We start from the raw sequence: 20944 nt of genomic DNA, 5'->3' as shown, positions 1-20944 counted from the left end.
AGGGATGGGGCTGTTCCATGGTCTTCCCCGAGCCCACCTATGGAGTTCTGACCCAAGGTGGAGCAGGCAGCGGCACAGAGCTGGGGAGCAACCAGCGCCGGGAGAGGGTGGGCGGCCACCCGCCTTCCTGGCAGGGACACAGCACCTGACCGCGGTGCTGGGAGGGGGTGCAATTAGCCAGCCTACCTGGCCAGTCTGCAACATCTGACTGTGGCATTGGGAGGGCAGTGACCCGCCCACCGACAGCAAAGGAGAGCTGCACCTGACCCAGTGTTGGGAGGGGGCGCGATATGCTTGCCGACAGGCACTGGGAACAGCACAGATGAGGGCGCCAATGGAAGGCCTCTGGAAACAGCAACTTAAGTTCCTGAAACAGGGCAAAGACAGAAAGACTTCTCATTAAGAGCACACAGTCTACAGGAGAACACACCCACTTTTTAAAAATGTATTCTTATCTGTTCTATTTTGTATTACCTCTTTAATTTTTACTTTTTAAACAATTATATAGACTTCCAGTTTTAATGCCTTTTAAATTTTTCTTTTACAATTTATTATTATTATTTTAAAAAATCCACATCATTTCATTTTTATTTCTCTTGGTTTGGATCTCCTGTTATTCATTATACACAGGATTCAAAGTTTTTACCCTCTTTTCTCCCTTTTTAAAGGTTTTTGAAAGACGTCTCAAACAACTGCTATTCTGTTTCAACTTGCTCTTCTATTATTCATTAAACACTGCATTCAAATCTTTTTTCCTCTCTCCTTTAAAATTCTATCTTTATTTTATCTTTTTTAACTGTTCTATTTTCTATTAACTTTATAATTTCTACTTTCAAAACAATTATACATGCTTCTATTTTAATTCCTTTAAAATTTTTCTTTTAAAGCAGTTATATTAATATTATATTATAAAAATTCACCTGATTTCATTTTATTTCTTTTGGTTTTGGTCTCCTGTTATTGATTATACACAGGTTTCAAATATTATTTTTTGACCTTTTTCCTTTTTTTTTTTAAGGTTTTTTATAAAGATGTCTCAACTTAATTCCTAGTCTGATTCAAATTGCTCTTCCATAATTGATTATACACTGTTTTCAAATCTTTTTTCTCCCTCATTTTAAAATTCTCTCTCTCTTTTTTTTTAACTTTTATTCCTACATAAGCATTAGATAGATAAATAAATAAACCCCTTAAGGACCACAATAGATAAATGATACTCCATAAGCCAAATGCCAGAGAGACATGAGCAAGATGAAGAAGCAGAGGAATCATTCCCAATTAAAACAACAAGAGAAACCCCCAGAAAAAGTGATCCATGAAATAGACATTCATGGCCTACTAGATCAAGATTTCACAAAAGGAGTGATCAAAGTACTGAAGGAACTAAATGAGATAGTGTTTAGAGATATATAATATGTCAAAAATGAAATTGAAGCTATAAAGAAAAGCCAAGTAGAACTGGTAAACTAATTGGCTGAGATGAGAACTGATCTAAAGGCTATACAAAGAAGACTACATAATGCAGAGGAACGAATTTGTGACCTAGAAGACAGGACAGCAGAAAGCACACAATTAGAACAGCTGCAGGATAAACAAATGAAAACAAATGAAGGCAACATAAGGGAACTATGGGATAATATAAAGCATGCCAATCTTTGCATAATAGGGGTCCCAGAAGGGGAAGAAAGAACAAAGGGGGCTGAAAAGGTATTGGAAGAAATCATGACTGAAAACTTCCTAAACTTAAAGAAGAAATCAGATATCCAAGTACAGGAAGTTCAAAGGGCCCCAAACAGGAAGAACCAAAACAGACCTACACCAAAACATATCATAATCAAGATGCCCAGAGTCAAGGATAAAGAAATGATTCTAAAGGCAACAAGAGAAAAGCAAAGAGTGAGTTACAAGGGAACCCCCATAAGGCTCTCAGCTGATTTCTCTACACAAACACTACAGGCAAGAGGGGAGTGGCAAGATATATTCAAAGTCCTGAATGAAAAAAAGATGCAGCCTAGGATACCTTATCCAGCAAGGCTATCCTTTAGGACAGAAGGAGAGATAAAGAATTTCACAGACAAGCAAAAACTAAAAGAGTTTAGCAACACTAAACCCATGCTAAAAGACATATTGAAAGGTCTACTCTAAATAGAAAAGAAGTAGGACGCTACAGAAATGAGAAACTCATAACTGGAAAGATGATAACCAATGAATTACAAATATAATAACACAAAATTGTAAAAGAAGACATCTAAATCATTAAGAGTGGGAGAGGGAAGCAAGAAAATATAGAGTATTTTTTTTCTTTCTCTTTAAAAATTTTTGTTCTCGGTAGGATGGGTTTGAGATTATATTACTATCAGTTTAATAAAAACAGTTTTAGTAATGGGTTAATCCAAAAAGTGTAACCACAAGCCAAAAACTTACAGGGGAGTCACAAAATCTAAATAAAATCCACGGTATTAAAAAGAAAAATTACCAAACCACAAAAGGAAGAATAAAGGAACAAAGAGGAAATACCAAATCAACTGCAAAGATAGGTTGAAAATGGTAATAAACACACATCTATCATTAATTACTATAAATGTTAATGGACTAAATGCTCCAGTCAAAAGACATAGAGTGACAGACTGGGTAATAAAGCAAGAACCTTCAATATGCTGCATACAAGAAACCCACTTTAGGGAGAAGGACGTATATAGATTAAGAGTGAAAGGATCGAAAATGGTATTCCATGCAAATGGAAAAGGCAAAAAAGCAGGGGTAGCAGTACTGATTTCAGGAAAAAATAGAATTTAAAACAAAGGTCATAAAGAAAGATAAAGAAGGACATTTAATAATGATTAAAGGAGTGATACAAGATGAGGATATTATACTTATTAATATATAAGCATCCTATAGAGGAGCACCTAAATACATAACACAATTACTAACAGATAAAAGGGGTATTGATGGGAATACAATCGTAGTCAGAGATTTTAACACCGCATTAACATCTTTAGACAGATCTTCCAGACAGAAAATATATAAAGCAACAAAGAAATTATATGATATAATAGAAAAGTTAGATTTGGTGGATATTTTCAGAGCATTACCCCCCCAAAATAGGATATACATTCTTTTCAAGTATACATGGAATGTTTTCTAGGATTGATCATGTACTTGGGCACAAAAGAAGCCTCAAAAACTTTAAGGAGATAGAAATCATATCAAGCATCTTTACTGAACACAATCCCATGAAACTAGGAATCAACTACAGAGAAACAAAGGAGAAAAAAAGGAAAGCATAGAGCTAAACAATGTACTATTAAAAAACCAATACATCAATGAGGAAATCAAACTTGAAATTAAAAAATACCTTGAGACAAAAGAAAATGAAAACACAACCACACTAAATTTCTAGGACACAGCAAAGACAGTGCTGAGAGGGAAGTTTATAGTGATACAGGCCTTCCTCAAAAAAGAACAATCTCAAATAAACAATCTCACAAACCAGCTAAAAGAATTAGAAAAAGAAGAGTAAAAGCTCCCAAAAGGCAGCAGAAGGAAGGAAATAATAAAAAATCAGGGAGGAAATAAATTAAATAGAGATTTAAAAAACCATACAAAAATCAATCAAACCAAAAGCTGGTGTTTTGAAAAAGTAAATAAAATCGACAAACCTCTGGCCAAACTCACAAAGAAGAAAAAAGAGACATAACAAATCAGCAAAATAAGAAAGGAAAATGGAGAAATTACAACAAATAAAATAGAAATACAGAATACCACATGAGAAAATTATGAAAAAGTATATGGAACCAAAATGGATAACCTAGAGGAGATGGACAAATTTCTGGAAACATACAGTCCACCAACACTGAATCAGGAAGAAACTGACCACTTGAAAAAACTGATCACTAGAAATGAAATCGAAACAGCAATTAAAAACCTCCCTACAAATAAAAGTCCAGGAACGGACGGCTTCATCGGGGAATTCTACTAAACATACAAAGAAGAACTCATACCAGTCCTTCCAAAATTCTTCCAGAAGATTGAAATGGAGGGAATACTCCCAAACTCATTCTATGAAGCCACCATCATCCTGATACCAAAACCAGGCAAAGACACTACAAAAAAAAGAGAATTATAGCCAATATCACTGATGAATATAGATGCAAAAACCCTCACTAAAATATTAGCAAATAGAATCCAATAGCACATAAAAAAGATTAGACATCCTGACCAAGTGGGGTTCATCCCAGGGACACAAGGGTGGTTCAACATATAGAAATCAATCAGTGTACTACACCACATCAATAAGAGAAAGGACAAAAAGCAGATGATCATCTCAATAGATGCAGCAAAAGCATTTGATAAAATTCTACACTCATTTATGATAAAAACTCTCACCAAAGTGGGTACAGAGAGAATGTATCTCAACATAATAACAGCTATATATGAGAAACCTACAGCCAGCATAGTACTCAATGGTGAATAACTCAAAAGCTTCCCACTAAAATCTGGTACATGAGGAGGCTGCCCACTACCACCGGTCCTATTCAACATAGACTTGGAAGTCCTAGCCACAGCATTCAGGCAAGACAGAGAAATAAAGGGGATCCAAATTGGAAAAGAAGTGGTAAAAGTGTCTCTATATGCCGGCAACATGTTGCTATATATAGAAAATCCTAAAAGGTCCACACAAAATCTCCTAGAGCTGATCTAAGAATTCAGTAAGGTAGCAGGATACAAAATTCACATTCAATAATCAGTTGCATTTCTTTACACTAATGATGTGTCAACAGAAAAAGAAAGTAAAGAAACAATCCCCTTTAAAATAGCACCAAAAGTAATAAAATGCCCAGGAATAAATCTAACAAAGGAGGTGAAAAAATTATACACAGAAAACTATAAACCATTGATGAGGGAAATTAAAGAAGACTTTAAAAAATGGAAAGATATCCCATGCTCCTGGATTGGAACAATCAATACTGTTAAAATGGTCACACTGCCCAAAGCAATCTACAGATTTAATGCAATACTTATCAAATGACCCAGGATATATTTCACAGAACTAGAAAAAATCACAATAAAATTTATATGGAACCATCAAAGACCTAGAATTGCCAAAGCATTACTGAAGAGAAAGAAAGAGGCTGGAGGAATAACTCTCCCAGTCTTCAGACAATACTATAGAGCTACAGTCATCAAGACAGCATGGTATTGGTACCAAAACAGACATATAGACCAATAGGACAGAATAGAGAGCCCAGAAATGAACCCACAAACTTTTGGTCAACTAATCTTCGACAAAGGAGGCAAGAATATACAATGGAATAAAGACAGTCTCTTCAGCAAATGGTGTTGGGAAAATTGGACAGCAGCATGTAAATCAATGAAGCTAGAACACTTCCTTACACCATACAGAAAAATCTTCTCAAAATGGATCAAAGACTTAAACATAAGACAAGATACAATAAACCTCCTAGAAGAAAATATAGACAAAAAATTATCTCACATACATCTCAGAAATGTTCTCCAAGGACAGTCTCCCCAAACAATAGAATTTAAAGCAAGAATAAACAAATGGGACCTAATGAAACTTAGGAGCTTCTGCACAGCAAAGGAAACCATAAGTAAATCAAAATAACAACCTACAGAGTGGGAGAAAATTTTTGCAAAAAATGAAATTTATAAAGGCTTGATCCCAGAATATATAAGCAGCTCATATGACTTAATAAGGGAAAAACTAACAACCCAATCCTAAAATGGGCAAAAGACCTAAACAAGCAATTCTCCAAGGAAGAAATAAAAATGATCAATAAGCACATGAAAAAATGCTGAATATCACTAATTGTCAGAGAAATGCAAATCAAAACTACAATGAGGTATCACCTCACACCAGTCAGAATGGCCATCATTCAAAAATCCACAAATGACAAATGCTGGAGAGGTTGTGGGGAAAAGGGAACCCTTGTACACTGCTGGTGAGAATGCAGTTTGGTGCAAGCACTGTGGAAAACAGTATGGAAATTCCTCAAAATACTAGGAATTTGCTTACCATATGACTCAGGAATCTCGCTCCTGAGTATATCCGGAAGGAACCCTACTTCAAAATGACACCTGTACCCCAATATTCATAGCAACATTATTAAAAATATCCAAGAGATGGAAACATCCTAAATGTCCATCAACAGATGACTGGATAAAGAAGTGGTGACATACTTATACAATGGAATACTATTCAGCCATAAAAACCGACAACATAACACCAGTTGTAGCAACATGGTTGCTCCTGGAGAATGTCATTCTAAGTGAAGTAAGCCAGAAAAATAAAGAAATGTACCATGTGTGATCGCTCATATGTGGAAACTAAAAAACAAAACAAAACAAAACAAAAGCATAAATACAAAACAGAAACAGACTCATAGACATGGAATACAAACTTGTGGTTGCCAAGGGGGTGGTGGGTGTGATAGGATAGACTGGGATTTCAAAATGTAGAACAGATAAACAAGATTATACTGTATAGAAAAGGGAAATATATACAAGATCTTATGGTAGCTCACAGAGAATAAAATGTGACAATGAATATATATACGTTCATGTATAATTGAAAAATTGTGCTCTACACTGGAATTTGATACAGCATTTTAAAATGATTATAAGTCAATTAAAATGTTAAAAAATAAAATAAAAGTTAAGTAGAAATATGACAGACAGACAAGGAAGACAGGGTACATTATGAACAGAAACGTATTTCTCCAAATTGTTAACCTCCCAAGATTCTGGAAAAACTCAGCTATAGAAATTATATCAGCTAAAAAGAATGTTTAAAATAGATATAGAGAAAGACAAAGGAAATAAATGATGTAACAACTGCTTAATGCTAAAAGAGAAACTGCACCTGGGTAAGTCATGCTGGGAAGGAGAATCTCCCATTGCAGGACCATCAGAGCTGAGTACATGGAGAAACCAAATGAACAGTCAATGCGTTGTCTCAGTCACAGAGTTCCCTGGACTGAGCCTTCCTAACTCTGGCAAGTTTCACTGTTTGACTAACGTCAGCCTGACCTCCTGAAAGCAGAGGCCAGGCCCATTTTGCTCATTGTTCCATCCCCAGAGCTGTGCTGGGCACATCGAGGCACTCAATATTTATTAAAGAAATGGATGCATGAAGCCCTGAACGCGAGGCAGCTGGGGGTTGGGGGCGGCTCCTGCAGGCACACCACTCATCCTGCCTGCCAGAGCTTCCTGCACCTAGACTTCTTCTATCTTTCCATTTTCACTCTGTGTCAGCAAGGGGATCCTTGCTCTGTGTCACTTTTTTTTAAACATTTTTTATTGATTTATAATCATTTTACAATGTTGTGTCAAATTCCAGTGTTCAACACAATTTTTCAGTCATTCATGGACATATACGCACTCATTGTCACATTTTTTTCTCTGTGAGTTATCATAACATTTTGTGTATATTTCCCTGTGCTATATAGTGTAATCTTGTTTATCTATTCTATGCTCTGTGTCACTTTAACCAAGAGAATTTAAAAGTGATATTACTGTTGCAGCCATTATGGAAAACAGGATGGAGATTCCTCAAAAGACTGAAAATAGACTTCCCATATGATCCAGCAATCCCACTCCTGGGCATGTATCTATAGGGAACTCTAATGTGAAAAGATACATACACCCCAGTGTTCATAGCAGCACTATGTACAATAGCCAAGACAAGCTAGCAACCTAAATTTCCATTGACAGATGACTGGATAAAGAAGCTATGATATATTTATACAATGGGATACTACTCAGCCATAAAAAAGAATAAAATAATGCCATTGGAAGCAACATGGATGGACCTGGTAATCATAATTCTAAGTGAAGTAAGCCAGAAAGAGAAAGAAAAATACTATGTAATATCACTTATATGAGGAATCTAAAAAAAAAAAAAGAAAAAAAGAAAAAAGACACTATGAACTCATCTACAAAACAGAAACAGACTCACAGGCTTAGTCAGCAATCTTATGATTAACAGGGGAAAAGAGGTAGGAAGGGATAAATTTGGGAGTTTGAGATTTACAAATGTTAACCACTGTATATACAAACAGATTACAAACAAAGTTTCTTCTGTATAGCAAAGAGAACTATGTTCAATGTCTTGTAATAACCTTTAATGAAAAAGACTATGAAAATGAATATATGTATGTACGTCCATGACTGGGCCATTGTGCTGTACACCAGAAATTGACACACAGTAACTGACTGTACTTCAATAAAAAATAATAATAAAAAACAAAAATTAAAAAATGTGAAAAACAAAGATTTCAAAACGCTGTGATTTGGCTTTGGAAAAGAATCTAGCCCTTTTGGCAAAGATCTGTACCCAAGGAGTCAGAGTGATGGTGCAATTAAAAATCATGTTCCCACTCACTGAAAACATCACTGAACAGGGCATACTTGTAAAGCGGCCCAGATCAAGGGGATCCTGGATGGCTTTCCCCAGAATTGTCCCAATTTAGGCTGTATGCAGGCAATAGAGTTGTGTTAGTTTGATACAAATGTTACAGCTCAAGCATTCCACATGTTTCCAGTCAAAATCCTGAGCAAAGGGAACAGGGGGACAGCAAAACGTAAATCTAGATTGTTTCAACAGTGTTGTGCATACTGACTCCTAGTGCTTGGAAGTATGGGTCCTACCAAGAAGGGATCCCAGTGATGGTGTTTAATATTACAGAAAAAGAAACAGGCTTAACTCCAGAGGGTATGTGTTTTAAAAGACCAAGCACTGAGTCAAGTTTTCAGAGATCTCGAAGTCCATGGAGGCATATATAAAGATATACAAAGGGAATGATTTCCAGTTGTAATCCAGACACATGTTTCGACAATGATGACAGAGAGGTGGGGGTAGGCCCTGTGTCCACTATCTACGAAACTGCGGTATTTAGTCTGGATAAGAATTTCTTAGTGTCCTGATTGAGAAGTCTTTAAATTGTGAATCACTTTGTTAACTGGGAAGGAATAAACACTTCATCCAGTTGTTTCACCAATCTTTTATGATGTAAGATCAAATTAGGAAGAGGCAGATCTTTAAATGCACTGAGTATCATATGTCAGCCACTGTGCTAAATTCTCTACATGGATTATTTCACTTAGTCTTCACAGTGCTTTGAAATACATACTATTATTTTATCTCCACTTTATAAGTGAGAATGAAAATCTTACCCAAGTTCACAAAGCTAGGGAGTGTAAGAGCAAGGGCTTGAGCTCAAGCAGTTAGACTTCAGATCCTGTGTTATTAATCATTATCTACACAGGTTCCCAATAACACTAAACTTAATCTCTAGCAAGACCATGAGTGGCTGATGTTGGTTTGGGCTGAGAGGAAAGGAAGAGTATGGGCTTGGGAATGTTAGGTTTATGGTTAGAGTAACTTTTATTAGGTACTGAGCCACTACTCCATATGTGGAGTGTGTATATGTGTACCAGTGTCTGGAAGGTGATTGACTGCTTCTCCCAAGTGTGTCCTTCTGAGTGGGCTTCTTGAAAACTGGCCACAGAAAGCAGCTATGATCTATTCTGAATCTGAGCAATACTATGGATATAGAGTCATGATAAAGCATGATAAGCAGAAATTTTCCATTAGTTATTGCTTCCTTACTGGGCTCTTTGGAAGACCCCGCAGTTTAATTCTATATCAAGCTGCCTATCTCTTCTGGTTCCCTGAGAAACTACTTGTTTGAAAGGACATCTGAAATGCACCATAGGACTATTGGGATTTTTTGAATGGCTTTGGAAGCTTCATAAACCCCAAGGGAGATCCCAGGTGGTGTAGTGGGTGTGCCTCCTAACCCAATGACCTAGGCCTGAAGCATTTTCATCTGCTTTGTCTGAATATGGGACAGGAGGCCCTGGTCTCCAGGTGGAGGGTGGGGTATTCTGTCTACAGTATGAAGAAACTCTGTCATCTCCCTAGTGTTCCCTGGATATAGATGTGATCCAGAATAGTTTCTTATCTGGCCTTATAGCTGGGTTGGGACCCTGAAAAGCTGTCAACTCTTAGATGGATGCATGTGAAGCCTCAAATAGGCAGACTTAGGTGGAATGGCTTGAGATTCTGGATAGGATACCAAAATTAAGTGTATAGAGCCAAGGCAGAGTTTGGAGTAAGCTCTGTTTAGCTCCCAGGCAAGCCCAATGAGAGACAGCAAAGTTGCCCTGACTGCTCCTTTGTTTAAAGCTTCTTTATGTAGTTTGAGTGCTGAGGGCCTGGAGCTGGCATGAGGAGCAACTGATTTGTAAAAGCCATTTTAAAATATGTACCACCATTTATGTTTTAGAGTCAAAATATGTGTGTTTCTTTAGTTATCATTCACTCAAGTGTAGTCATCCACACCAGTTGCTGAAAACAACAGCTGTTCTATGTATTCAGATTGTTCAATGTAAACACTCAGTTGGTGGTACCTATACCAAAGCAATGATATTGCTACCTGAAATAGCAATGGGAGTTCTTGGGATAATTAAAGCCCTTCACTGATTTAACCAGAAAGAGGAAGGTACAGATTGTGAAAGTGAATTGGTCAACTGATCAATTTCCTACTTCTCAAATTTGTGGAAATTCTACTTAGAAAACCTAGCTTCTATGCTACTATGTCTGAAATGAAGATTTATGAGACATCTTGGAATTCTGTGGGCTCCTAAAGAATATGTAAAGTCTAGCTATACCCACACATGTTCTTTTTTATAATTTCTAATATGAATTACTTGTAGTGTGTGATTAAAGTTCTAAGTTACAATATTTAACACTATTCCTTTAGATATTTTATTTAAAATAAGTAATGGTGTACTAGTACTCCAAGGGCTGTCAAATTTTGGGTCATACTGTGACTTCTTAATATTGTTCTGAGGTCTTTGTGTCAAAGGGGTGAAACTAGCAAGGCCAAAAAATTAGTTACTAAATGTAGCTATATACAGTATTTGTTCCATTTTAATTTTTTAACAAAACTTCTTTTAACTATTCTTAGTGGGAAAAACAAATTTATATAAAAGAATGTTTCTCATTTTTCCCAAATAACCCAAATTATTGTATAAAATAAGTGCAATTGTGCTATCTTTAAGATATCCTGGAGTATATTCTTACATTTTAGAGATCATCAGTAAATGTCTTCTTTACAAAAGTTGAGTTAATCTTTAAAAATACTAAATTATAGTTTTACAAACAGTTTAAAAACATTAGAAGGTGATTGTTTGAGATGGATATATTTTTAGAAATTTGGTAACATTTTGGTGTTTTGCTAGGGAAAAAAAATCACCTCTGCAAACTTGTTTCATGTAAAGAAGGTTCTTTAAATGTAGCAGCTTCTGACATTGTCTTTTCTTCAAAGTCTGCTGTCTTTCAACTTTCTTGGTTGGTCTTCAGTTAAAAGTATGATAGAATGAAAAAATAAGGACTGTTCATTTTCCATATCCTGAGTTGGAAAGTGAATAAGAGAGAGAAGAATTTAATAGGCATGGACAGAAAAATAAAATAATGTGATACATAAATTAAGGGATCATTATCATTATTTTGTTGGAGACCCATATAATCAGAAATAGCATCAAAATGAATATAAGCCAACATTTTGCTTTGCATTCAGATAATCCAGGTTGCTTCCAATACTGCCCAATTAGGTACTGTATGCCAAATGAAGTTGTTCAAATGAATTTTTGTGAGAGAAAGAAGTAGTTTTAATGTCTACTTGATGTTTTCCAAAATAGAAATGATTGTTAAATTAGAAAATAAAAAATCAAATGAATGCTATTACTTTTAAAATTTATGGTACAGTGAGGTACAGAGAAAATAAAATATATAATGCATAATCTTATCACTGTTAACATTTTGGATTCTTTTAGATTTTTAAGTATCAATATACATAGATATTCTTTTTATAAAAATATAATCATACTATATACTATTTTAAAATTTCATTTTTAATCTAACAATATTGTGTTTCCATACAAATTTTTAAAGTTTTTTGTTCCAATTCCGTGAATAATGCCATTTGTAATTTGATAGGGGTTGCATTGAATCTGTATATTCTCTTGAGTAGTACAGTCATTTTAACAATATTGATTCTTCCAGTCAAAGAACACAGTATATCTTTCCACCAGTTTGTGTCATCTGCAATTTCTTTCATTAGTGTCTTATAGTTTTTGGAGTATAGGTCTTTTGTATCCGTGGATAGGTTTATTCCTAGGTGTTTTATTCTTTTTGATGTGATCATAAATGGGATTGTTTCCTTAATTTCTTTTCTGCTATGTTATTGTTAGTGTATAGAAGTGCAACTGATTTCTGTATATTAAATTTGTATCCTGCAACTTTACCAAATTCATTGATGAGTTCTAGTAGCTTTCTGGTCGCTTCTTTAGGGTTTTCTATGTATAGTATCATGTCATCTGCAAACAGTAACAGTTTTACTTCTTTCTTTCCATTTTTGGATTTCTTTTCTTTTCTTTTCTTCTCTGATTGTTGTGGCTAGACTTTCCAAAACTATGTTAAATAAAAGTGGCAAGAGTGGGCATTCTTGTCTTGTTCCTGATCTTAGAGGGAATGCTTTCAGCTTTTCATCACTGAGTATGATGTTAGCTGTGGGTTTGTCATATATGGCCTTTATTATGTTGAGGTACGTTCCCTCTCAGCTCACTTTCTGGAGTGTTTTTTTTTATCATAAATGGATGTTGAATTTTACCAAAAGTTTTTTCTGCATCTATTGATATGATTGTATGGTTTTTATTCTTCAGTTTGTTAATGTGGTGTATCACATTGATTGATTTGCTGATACCGAAAAATTCTTGCATCCCTGGGAAAAATTCCACTTGACCATAGTGTGTGATCATTTTAATGTATTGTAGGAGTCAATGTGTTAGTATTTTGCTGAGGATTTTTGCATCTTTGTTCAGTGATATTGGCCTATAGTTTTCTTTCTTTTATGATATCTTTGTCTGGTTTTGGTATCAGAGTCATGGTGGCCTCATAGAATAAGTTCAAAAGTGTTCCTTCCACTGCAATTATTTGGAATAGTCTCAGAAGGACAAGTGTTAACTCTTCTCCAATGTTTGATAGAATTCACCTGTGAAGCCATCTGTCCTGGACTTTTGTTTTGGGAGAGTTTTTAAATTACTGATTCAATCTTAGTACTGGTAATCGGTCTGCTCATATTTTCTATTTCTTCGTGGTTCAGTCTTGGGAAATTGTTCCTTTCTAAAAAGTTGTCAGTTTCTTCTAGGTTTTCAAATTTATTGCCATATCATTGCTCATAAGATTGACATTTTTTGCCTTTTGACTTAATAGTTGTGTCCTGACTAACTAATTAAACTGTGCAGCATTTTATGGTTTCTTAATTCATTTTGTTATTTAGTAATCAGAACCTTGTGAGAGGGAGAAATAATATTTAATGTGTACAAACTATATGGAAGGAAAATATACTAGAAATGACAGCTACAATTTATTGAGAAATTAATATGGGCTAAGTGCATTAGATATTCTATGATTTCATTTTCCCATCATAACAACTACAAAACAATTACTGCTACTACTCCCAAATTTTGAGATAAGTAAATTGAGAATTAGAAAGATTAAGTAAATTTCTCCAAGTCACAGACAAATAAGTGGCAGGACAATACTGAAATCCATAGCTTCTGACTCTAAGTCTAAGGATGTTTCCAGTATACCAAGCTGTCTTTTTCTATCCACAGATAGTATGGGATGAAATTTATTGCTAGGAAAAGGTTTATTTAGCCTCAGACATCTCCCACACCAGCTTTGTGTCATTCCTAAAATCTCCCCAACCACCCTAATTTATTTGGGTTTGTAAGCAAGGATATACTCTAGGTTACTCTCAACTATTAGACTCTGAGGAATCGATTGTTTCCTTAACAGAGAGGACCCTGAATGGATAAAACACAGGAGAGGTATTTCTTTTTTTCAGAAAATGGAGACAAAAAGGAGGAACAGAAAAGAAAAATGCAGTTTTTTGAGGATACTAGAATAAAGAATCTGGGTGGACAAAGAATAACATGGGGGAGAGGGTATATGGAAAAGGTCTCTATGAATCCATTCACTTAATAAATATTAATTGAGGGACCTCCTCTGTGCCCAGCATTGTTCTATGCCATTAAATGAACAAAACAGACAAAAATCCTGCTCTGCGTAGTGGAACTATTATTCTAGTAGAGGGAGACAGATAATAAATGATAAACATAATGAACAGCTGAATTTTATGGTATTTAGAAAGTGATAAATAATGTGGAGGAAAAATTACACCATAGTAAAGGGGATAATGAGTCTTGGGAATGGGAGTTTAATTTCAAATAGGCTGGTCACAATGGGATTCATTTCAGAAGGTGACACTAGAGCAGGCTTGAAGGAAATAGGAAGTTAAATATATATATATATATTATATATGTATATATATATATTATATATATATTATATATGTATATATATTATATATATATTATATATGTATATATATAATATAATATTTCAGGTGAGAGGACAGATAGTGCATCAGTAGATCATTCCTAGAGTATTGAAGAAACAAAAAATAGTCACTATGGCTAGAACACAAAGAACCAGGAATTGAGTAGCAGTAAATGAATTCAGAGACATTGAGTAGACCCTATCATATTGTAGGTTGTTGTAAGGGCTTTGGAATGATTTGAGAGTAAGCTCTAGGAAGGCAAGGGCCATGTCTATTTTGTTCATCATGAGTACCTAGTTGCCTATCCCAAGTGCCTGATACAAAAAGACATTCAAAGAGTATTTATTTTATGAATGAATGAATGACAGTTGTCTACTCTCAGGGACCTCCTGTTTTCCTGGTGAGAGGTAGAACAGTACAAGGGTATAATGTAATGGAGTATTGTAGGTTATGTGGTAAATGTTATTATTATCCCAACTTTACCAGAAAAGAGACTGGTGCCAGAGAAATTTGACTAGCTAGTGGTTTTCAGCTTTTAAAAGCAGAATCCCTTCTTCAAACACAATTTATATAGAAATCAATGTAGAAAACAAGAAAAAATGTAGACGCTTTGATTGAAAGATTATGAAATTGACACTCTTGCCTTTATCCTGTGAGACCACCCTTGAGGAGTTGTCTCAGGTTTTAGATGGTACTATATCATGATGTCATAACATCTGATGTGAAGGGTCACAAAGTGTCTTTTGGAAAAGAGCTATGAATAGAATGTGGGTTGCTCCTGAGAGGTGCACTTACATGCCTATATTTTCATTGAGATGAAGTGAAGACATGGGGAAGAAAACCAAGGGATGTTGGTAGTCATATCAATGGGAGTCAAAGGAATTTTTACTTCTCATTTCCCACGTAAAATTTGCTAGCTGATCAAGGCTCTCAAGCCCATCCTTTCCATGGCAGTGCCCCAGATGGATCGATTATATCTCATGGTGGCCCAAATTCTCCAGCTAATGTCTGTTATTGCTATCTCTGCTCTGTTGCCCTGTGGCTTTTATTGACTCTGACACTTCTGACTGATGGTTGGATCTTGACATTGTCACTGGAATTTAACCTCAATACTGCTGTCCAGGTTGGCAGCCCTGCCCATGCTCTCTTATGTATCTCTGGCTATGTTACCACAGATTCTACCTTTTCACGGGGGAAGTAGGAGTTTCTCTACCAGAATTAAAAACTTTACTAGGCTCCCTAAAAGAGAGAGGAGAGACTTTCTCTCAAGTTGTTATATCATTCCAGCAGGCAAACTCATTTATCTAGCTCTTCTAAAGAATGGTTTCACTGTCTTCATTTATTATAGAACTATCTCTTGAGAAAGCTAGGACAAGAACCCCCAGGCCTGGATATTTAAGTGGTATAAAATGATACTAACTCAAAGTGTCTTTCTCAAACAACAATCATTATCACCTCCTACAGTATTAACATCACTATTCTCCTTTTGATTTTACAGTTAAAATTCCATGTACCATGTACCATGGTCTAATTCTTAGTGTCACAGTTCTCCTTACCACTTTATTTTCTCAGAAGCCCTAATAAAAATCCTTCTACAGAAAGGAGCCCCAGTGGCCTGATTTGTTATGCTGGGATGGGTATTCTGTTATGCTGGGATGGGTATTCTGATTATATCCAGCTCTGGGATTCTTATTTCATGAAGTAATAAAATGGATTTCATATAAACTCAAATTAAACATAAAAATTATGTAAAACTAATGTTGACCTCTGTGATTTTCAGAAAATTTTGCCTAGAAATTATGCGATACTGATTTTATAAAGTTTTACCTTTATAATGTGTGGGCAAAGCCCACAGAGAATGTATAAATGAAATGGGAAGTAACTGGGGAAGGGGGAGAACAATTTCCAGTAGGAAGCAAGAACTAAGTCTCACTTTCTGTGGGTAGCAATAAAGTCTTCCTAAGTAATTATTTCATTTGATGCCCAGGCAGTCATCAAGTTTTTTTTTGTAATCACCAAAAATGTGATTCCATTATAGTATACACAGCCAAAACCACAGCTGACTATTATGTTGTCATAGAAACACAGTACTAGTTTGTGATATAATCATGTCCTTTTTTTCCCTTAAGGAAATGACCGAGATAGATTGGACAGAAGATGGCCTGGAGACTCAGCTCTGTTAGTGGTCACCATGATTGCAAGTAAGTAGCTGATCAAAGAAGCAGATCTTCAATTGTCTTCTAATACAACACTCCTTGAAGAAAAAGACAGTGTTGGACTAGCAGGTCAAGATTAGGCATACAACACAGAATGCACAACTTCTGAAGGGGTTGCAATGGGATGGTGGCTCTAGAAACAAAGCCAAATTGGGTTGGTCTGCTCAATGTTAATTTGGCTGGGCCTCCACTCTTTCTCAGGCTTAACGGGTCTAAAACACCAAACAGTATCAAGAATGAATAAAATTCCTAGGCAAACTTTTGTGATTAATATCTTTTTCCTATCACCAGCAGCTTATTGATTATGGCTGGTTCATTGTAAAAATGCACATGTGACTTTCTTTTCCTAAGTCGTAGAATTCTTGTTCATTCTTTTGATCATTTAAAGGGAGTTCTGGTCTTTAGGAAAGACTCTATCAGCTTTGTGATTTTAGCACTTCATTTAACCAATTTGAACTTCAATTTCCTCATCTGCAATATGTACTTACACCAATAACAGGTAGTGTGATTTGGGTTGTCTGGAAAGAAAAGACATTATTTACACACACACCCCCAGGAAGGAATTCAAACTTGTTTCCTGCCATACTTCAGTGTTCAGAGGCCCTGGGGGAGAGTAAGAGAGAAGCAGGCTTTTTCCAAAGTTAAACTATTGACTTAGTTAACCACCTTAAGTGTAAAAATATATTTGTGCAGTTTCTATCCTGGACTTGAATCAAACAAAAATCTTGTCTGCTTTCCCTTATGAATCACAGTCAAAGAAATTATAAGGACAGAGTAGGTAAAATGATTGTGTCCATCAATCAGACATACAAACGGAAATGATTTACTCTGAGACTGCTGATTGTATCTCTGCCCTTCCTCTACCTTGGCTTTCACCACTGAATATCACTATTGAACTGTGGTTTTGTAATAGTACTTAATATTGTATTCCCATAGGGCAGGACTAAGGCCGAGTGGTATTCATTACAGAAACAAACATTTGACCTGAATATTTAGTCCAGCAAACTATCAAACAAACAAATAGAAAACTTTCTAACAATTAAAGTTATGGGAAGTACTAAGTTGACCATTCCCAAAAGCATTCAGGCAAAGTTTGACAGACACATACAGTAGGAAAAAAGCTTGTAAATCTGACAGAAGTTCAACCTCTTAGATGTCTTTCTACTGCACCTTCACAAAAAGCATAATATATGAATCTTATGTTTGAAACATATTTATTTATCTTTCAGGAGCCCATATAGAGAAAAAAGGCCATTTAAATTAGTTGGAAGTCTGCTTCAATCATCGATTCCTTTCTAATGTTGCTAAGTGCAGTTCAGGTCAGAAAGCCCTTATTGAGAACCTACTTTATGCCAAGTCCTGGGTAAGACAATGCAGGGGAGACAGACAAGTAAGACATAGCTATCTCCATCCACCAAAATCTCTCAATCTAGTAAAGAGCTTACAGGTTAATACAAACCCAATGTTAAGTCTCAGAGACAAAATATAGAAATAAATAAAGAAAATATGTTAATTTCTTCATTAGATATTATTTCTAATTATGCCTGTGTTCATTGCCACTGTTCTTCTTCCCCTGCCCACTTTTCTTTACCTGCTCAATTCAAGACCTGTAGTCCTACTTCTTCCAAAAAGCTTTTAATAAGTATTTCATTCTTTAGTAATTGCCCTCACTCCTAATTCCTATCATGGATTGAATTGTGTCCTCCCAAAAGATACGTTGAATTCCTAGTTCTAGTAACTTGTGAATGTTACCTTATTTGGAAATAGGGTTATTGCAGATGTAATCAAGTTAAGATGAGGTCATGCTGGAGTCTGGTGAGCCCTAAATCTAATATGATTGGTGTCCTTATAAGAAGAGGTAGATATGAGCACAGGCACAGAGACATGCAGGGAGAATGCCATGTGAAGATGGAAAAAAATATTGAAGTGATGAGTCTAGAAGCCAAGGAACACCAAGAATTGCCAGTAACCACCAGAAGCTAGGAGAGACACATGAAACAGATTCTCCCTTAGAGTGCTCAGAAGGAATCAGTCTTGCCAACCGTGATTTCAGACTTACAGTTGCCGGAACTGCTAGAGAACAAGTTTCTGTTTTAAGCCAACAAGCTTGTGATACTTTATTAAGGCACCTCTGGGAAACTAATATGTTCACATATCACTTGTCTGTATTAAATGTTTTAGCACTAAGTAGCCTTTATAGTAGGAGCTGACCAGAAGGATATCAGTAATAGGAAAAGTAGATAACATTATTGAGCACTTACTCTATACTGTAATAATCGTTTTGATTGCTCATTTAATTTTCATAACAACCTTATGATATAGGTACTATTATTATCCCCATATTATGGAATGAGGAAACTGAGGTTAAATAACTTACCCAAAGGCTAGAGAGGGGCAAAGATGGGGCTTCAACTCACTTTAAAGCATTATGCTAAAATGCTTTCAATAATGCCTAGAAGGTAGGGGATATCTATTGGGTGTTTTGTTTTTGCTGTTAGCTCCATATTTTAACAGTTTTAAGAAAGTGGTAGGTCAAAACATTTTTATAATAACACTATTCAATAATTGAAAAATAACAAAAAATAAAATAACTCAAGTTCTACCACTGTCATAAAAATAATTTTGATGGGGAGAGAGGTATTGCTTTCCAATTTAATAAAATGAAATGGTGCACTCAACCCTGTGCTAGGCATCCTGTTGACACAAAAATAGAAGACACTTGTCTGTTCACAGGGATTTGTGGTGACCAGGGAACAATCTCTACAAGGGCATAGGATATACAGGGTAATGCAGAGCATATGGCATATATAAATACAATCTTTAATTAAAATATTTTATTGAGATAATTATAGATACACATGAAGTTATAAGAAATAATACAGAAAAATCTCTCATATGCTTTGCTCAGCTACCCCAATGGTAACATATTGCAAAATTGTAGTATAATGTCATAACCAAGAAATTGACATTGATACAATCCACCAATCTTTTTTGGAGCTGCCCAGTTTTATTTGTACTCATTTGTGTCTATATATATATGTGTGTGCATCATAAGTTTTCTACAATTTTATCACCTGTGTGAGTTTCTGTATCAACTATCAAGTTCTAAATACAGAAATATTCTATTTTGAATATCTAGTAAGACTCCCTCATGCTTTCTCTTTATACCCACATCCACTACTTACCTCCCCACCCTTCTCTATAATTTTGTCATTTCAAGAATTTTATAAAAATTTAATCATATAGTATGAGACTTTCTGAGATCTTTTTTATTTTCACTCAGGTTAATTCTTGGGATATTTATTTAAATTTTTGCATACATCCTGTTTTTAATTTCTGAGGCATATTCCCTGGTATGGATATACCACGGTACCTAGGATGTATGTACTTTGTTTAACCATTCACCTATTGAATGACAGCTGGGCTGTTTCCAGTTTTGGGATATTATGAATTAAACCTGTTATGAGCATTCATTTACAGATTTTTTTGTTGAACATAATTCTTGATTCCTCTAGGATAAATGCCCCAGAATGCAATTATTGGGTAACATAGTAATTACATGTTTGCTTTGATAAGAAACTGCCAAACTGTTTTCCAGAGTGGCTGTACTGTTTTACATTTCCACCAGCAATGTATGAGTGTTCCAGTGTCTCTGCATCTTTGCTAGCAGTTGGTGTTGTCACTATTCTTTTAAATTTTAGCCATTCTGATGTTGTGTGGTGGTATCTCATTTTGATTTTAACTTGTATTTCCCTGATTCCTAATGACTTTGAATATATTTTCATGTTATGTATACATTTTGAAGAGATCCAGAAAACAAACAAAAAAAAAAACTATATCAGAAAAAAGGTGAGTTTTGAGTGAAGTAAGTTGAGTCAGAACTACAGAAATGTACAGGATTTGAATCTGGAAGCAAAGGGTGGAAAGGATGTCAATACTCTGGTTGTAATTACGATACATGAGTTAGATAAAACCAAAAATGATAAAATTTAATAAACAGAACCTACACATCTACTTTGTGTAAGTTCCTAGACAAACTGGTTCATTTAACCCTCACAACCATCCTGCTATCATGCTATAGTTTTCTGATTGTGAAAATATGTTCATTGTAGATGTGTTGAAAGTTACAGAAAGATAAAACAAAAAATGTCAAAAAAAGATGACTTATAATCTCTTCAGAGTTAACTATTTGAAATATTTCTTTCCTTTAAGTCATTCATTGCTTTAGACACACATGCACAAGCACACACACAATATGTATGCATATTTGTAAATTGGGATAATACTGTATATATA

At 35.3% G+C, this 20944-nt stretch overlaps 1 protein-coding gene across 1 annotated transcript in view; it reads left to right on the top strand.

Annotated features, from left to right (window-relative positions):
* The window catches only part of LPAR4 (lysophosphatidic acid receptor 4), a 1051-nt gene extending 902 nt beyond the window's left edge, over positions 1-149 (top strand). The window contains exon 2 of the mRNA XM_032474679.1: positions 3-149. Coding sequence (XP_032330570.1) covers positions 3-149 — 147 coding nt within the window. The remainder of the gene's footprint in view (positions 1-2) is intronic.
* Positions 150-20944: the final 20795 nt, after the last annotated feature.

The sequence above is a fragment of the Camelus ferus genome, chromosome X (genome assembly GCF_009834535.1).
Source record: "Camelus ferus isolate YT-003-E chromosome X, BCGSAC_Cfer_1.0, whole genome shotgun sequence".
Taxonomy (NCBI): domain Eukaryota; kingdom Metazoa; phylum Chordata; class Mammalia; order Artiodactyla; family Camelidae; genus Camelus; species Camelus ferus.
Note: the sequence above shows the minus strand (reverse complement) of the source record. Positions and strands in the feature narration are given on the sequence as shown.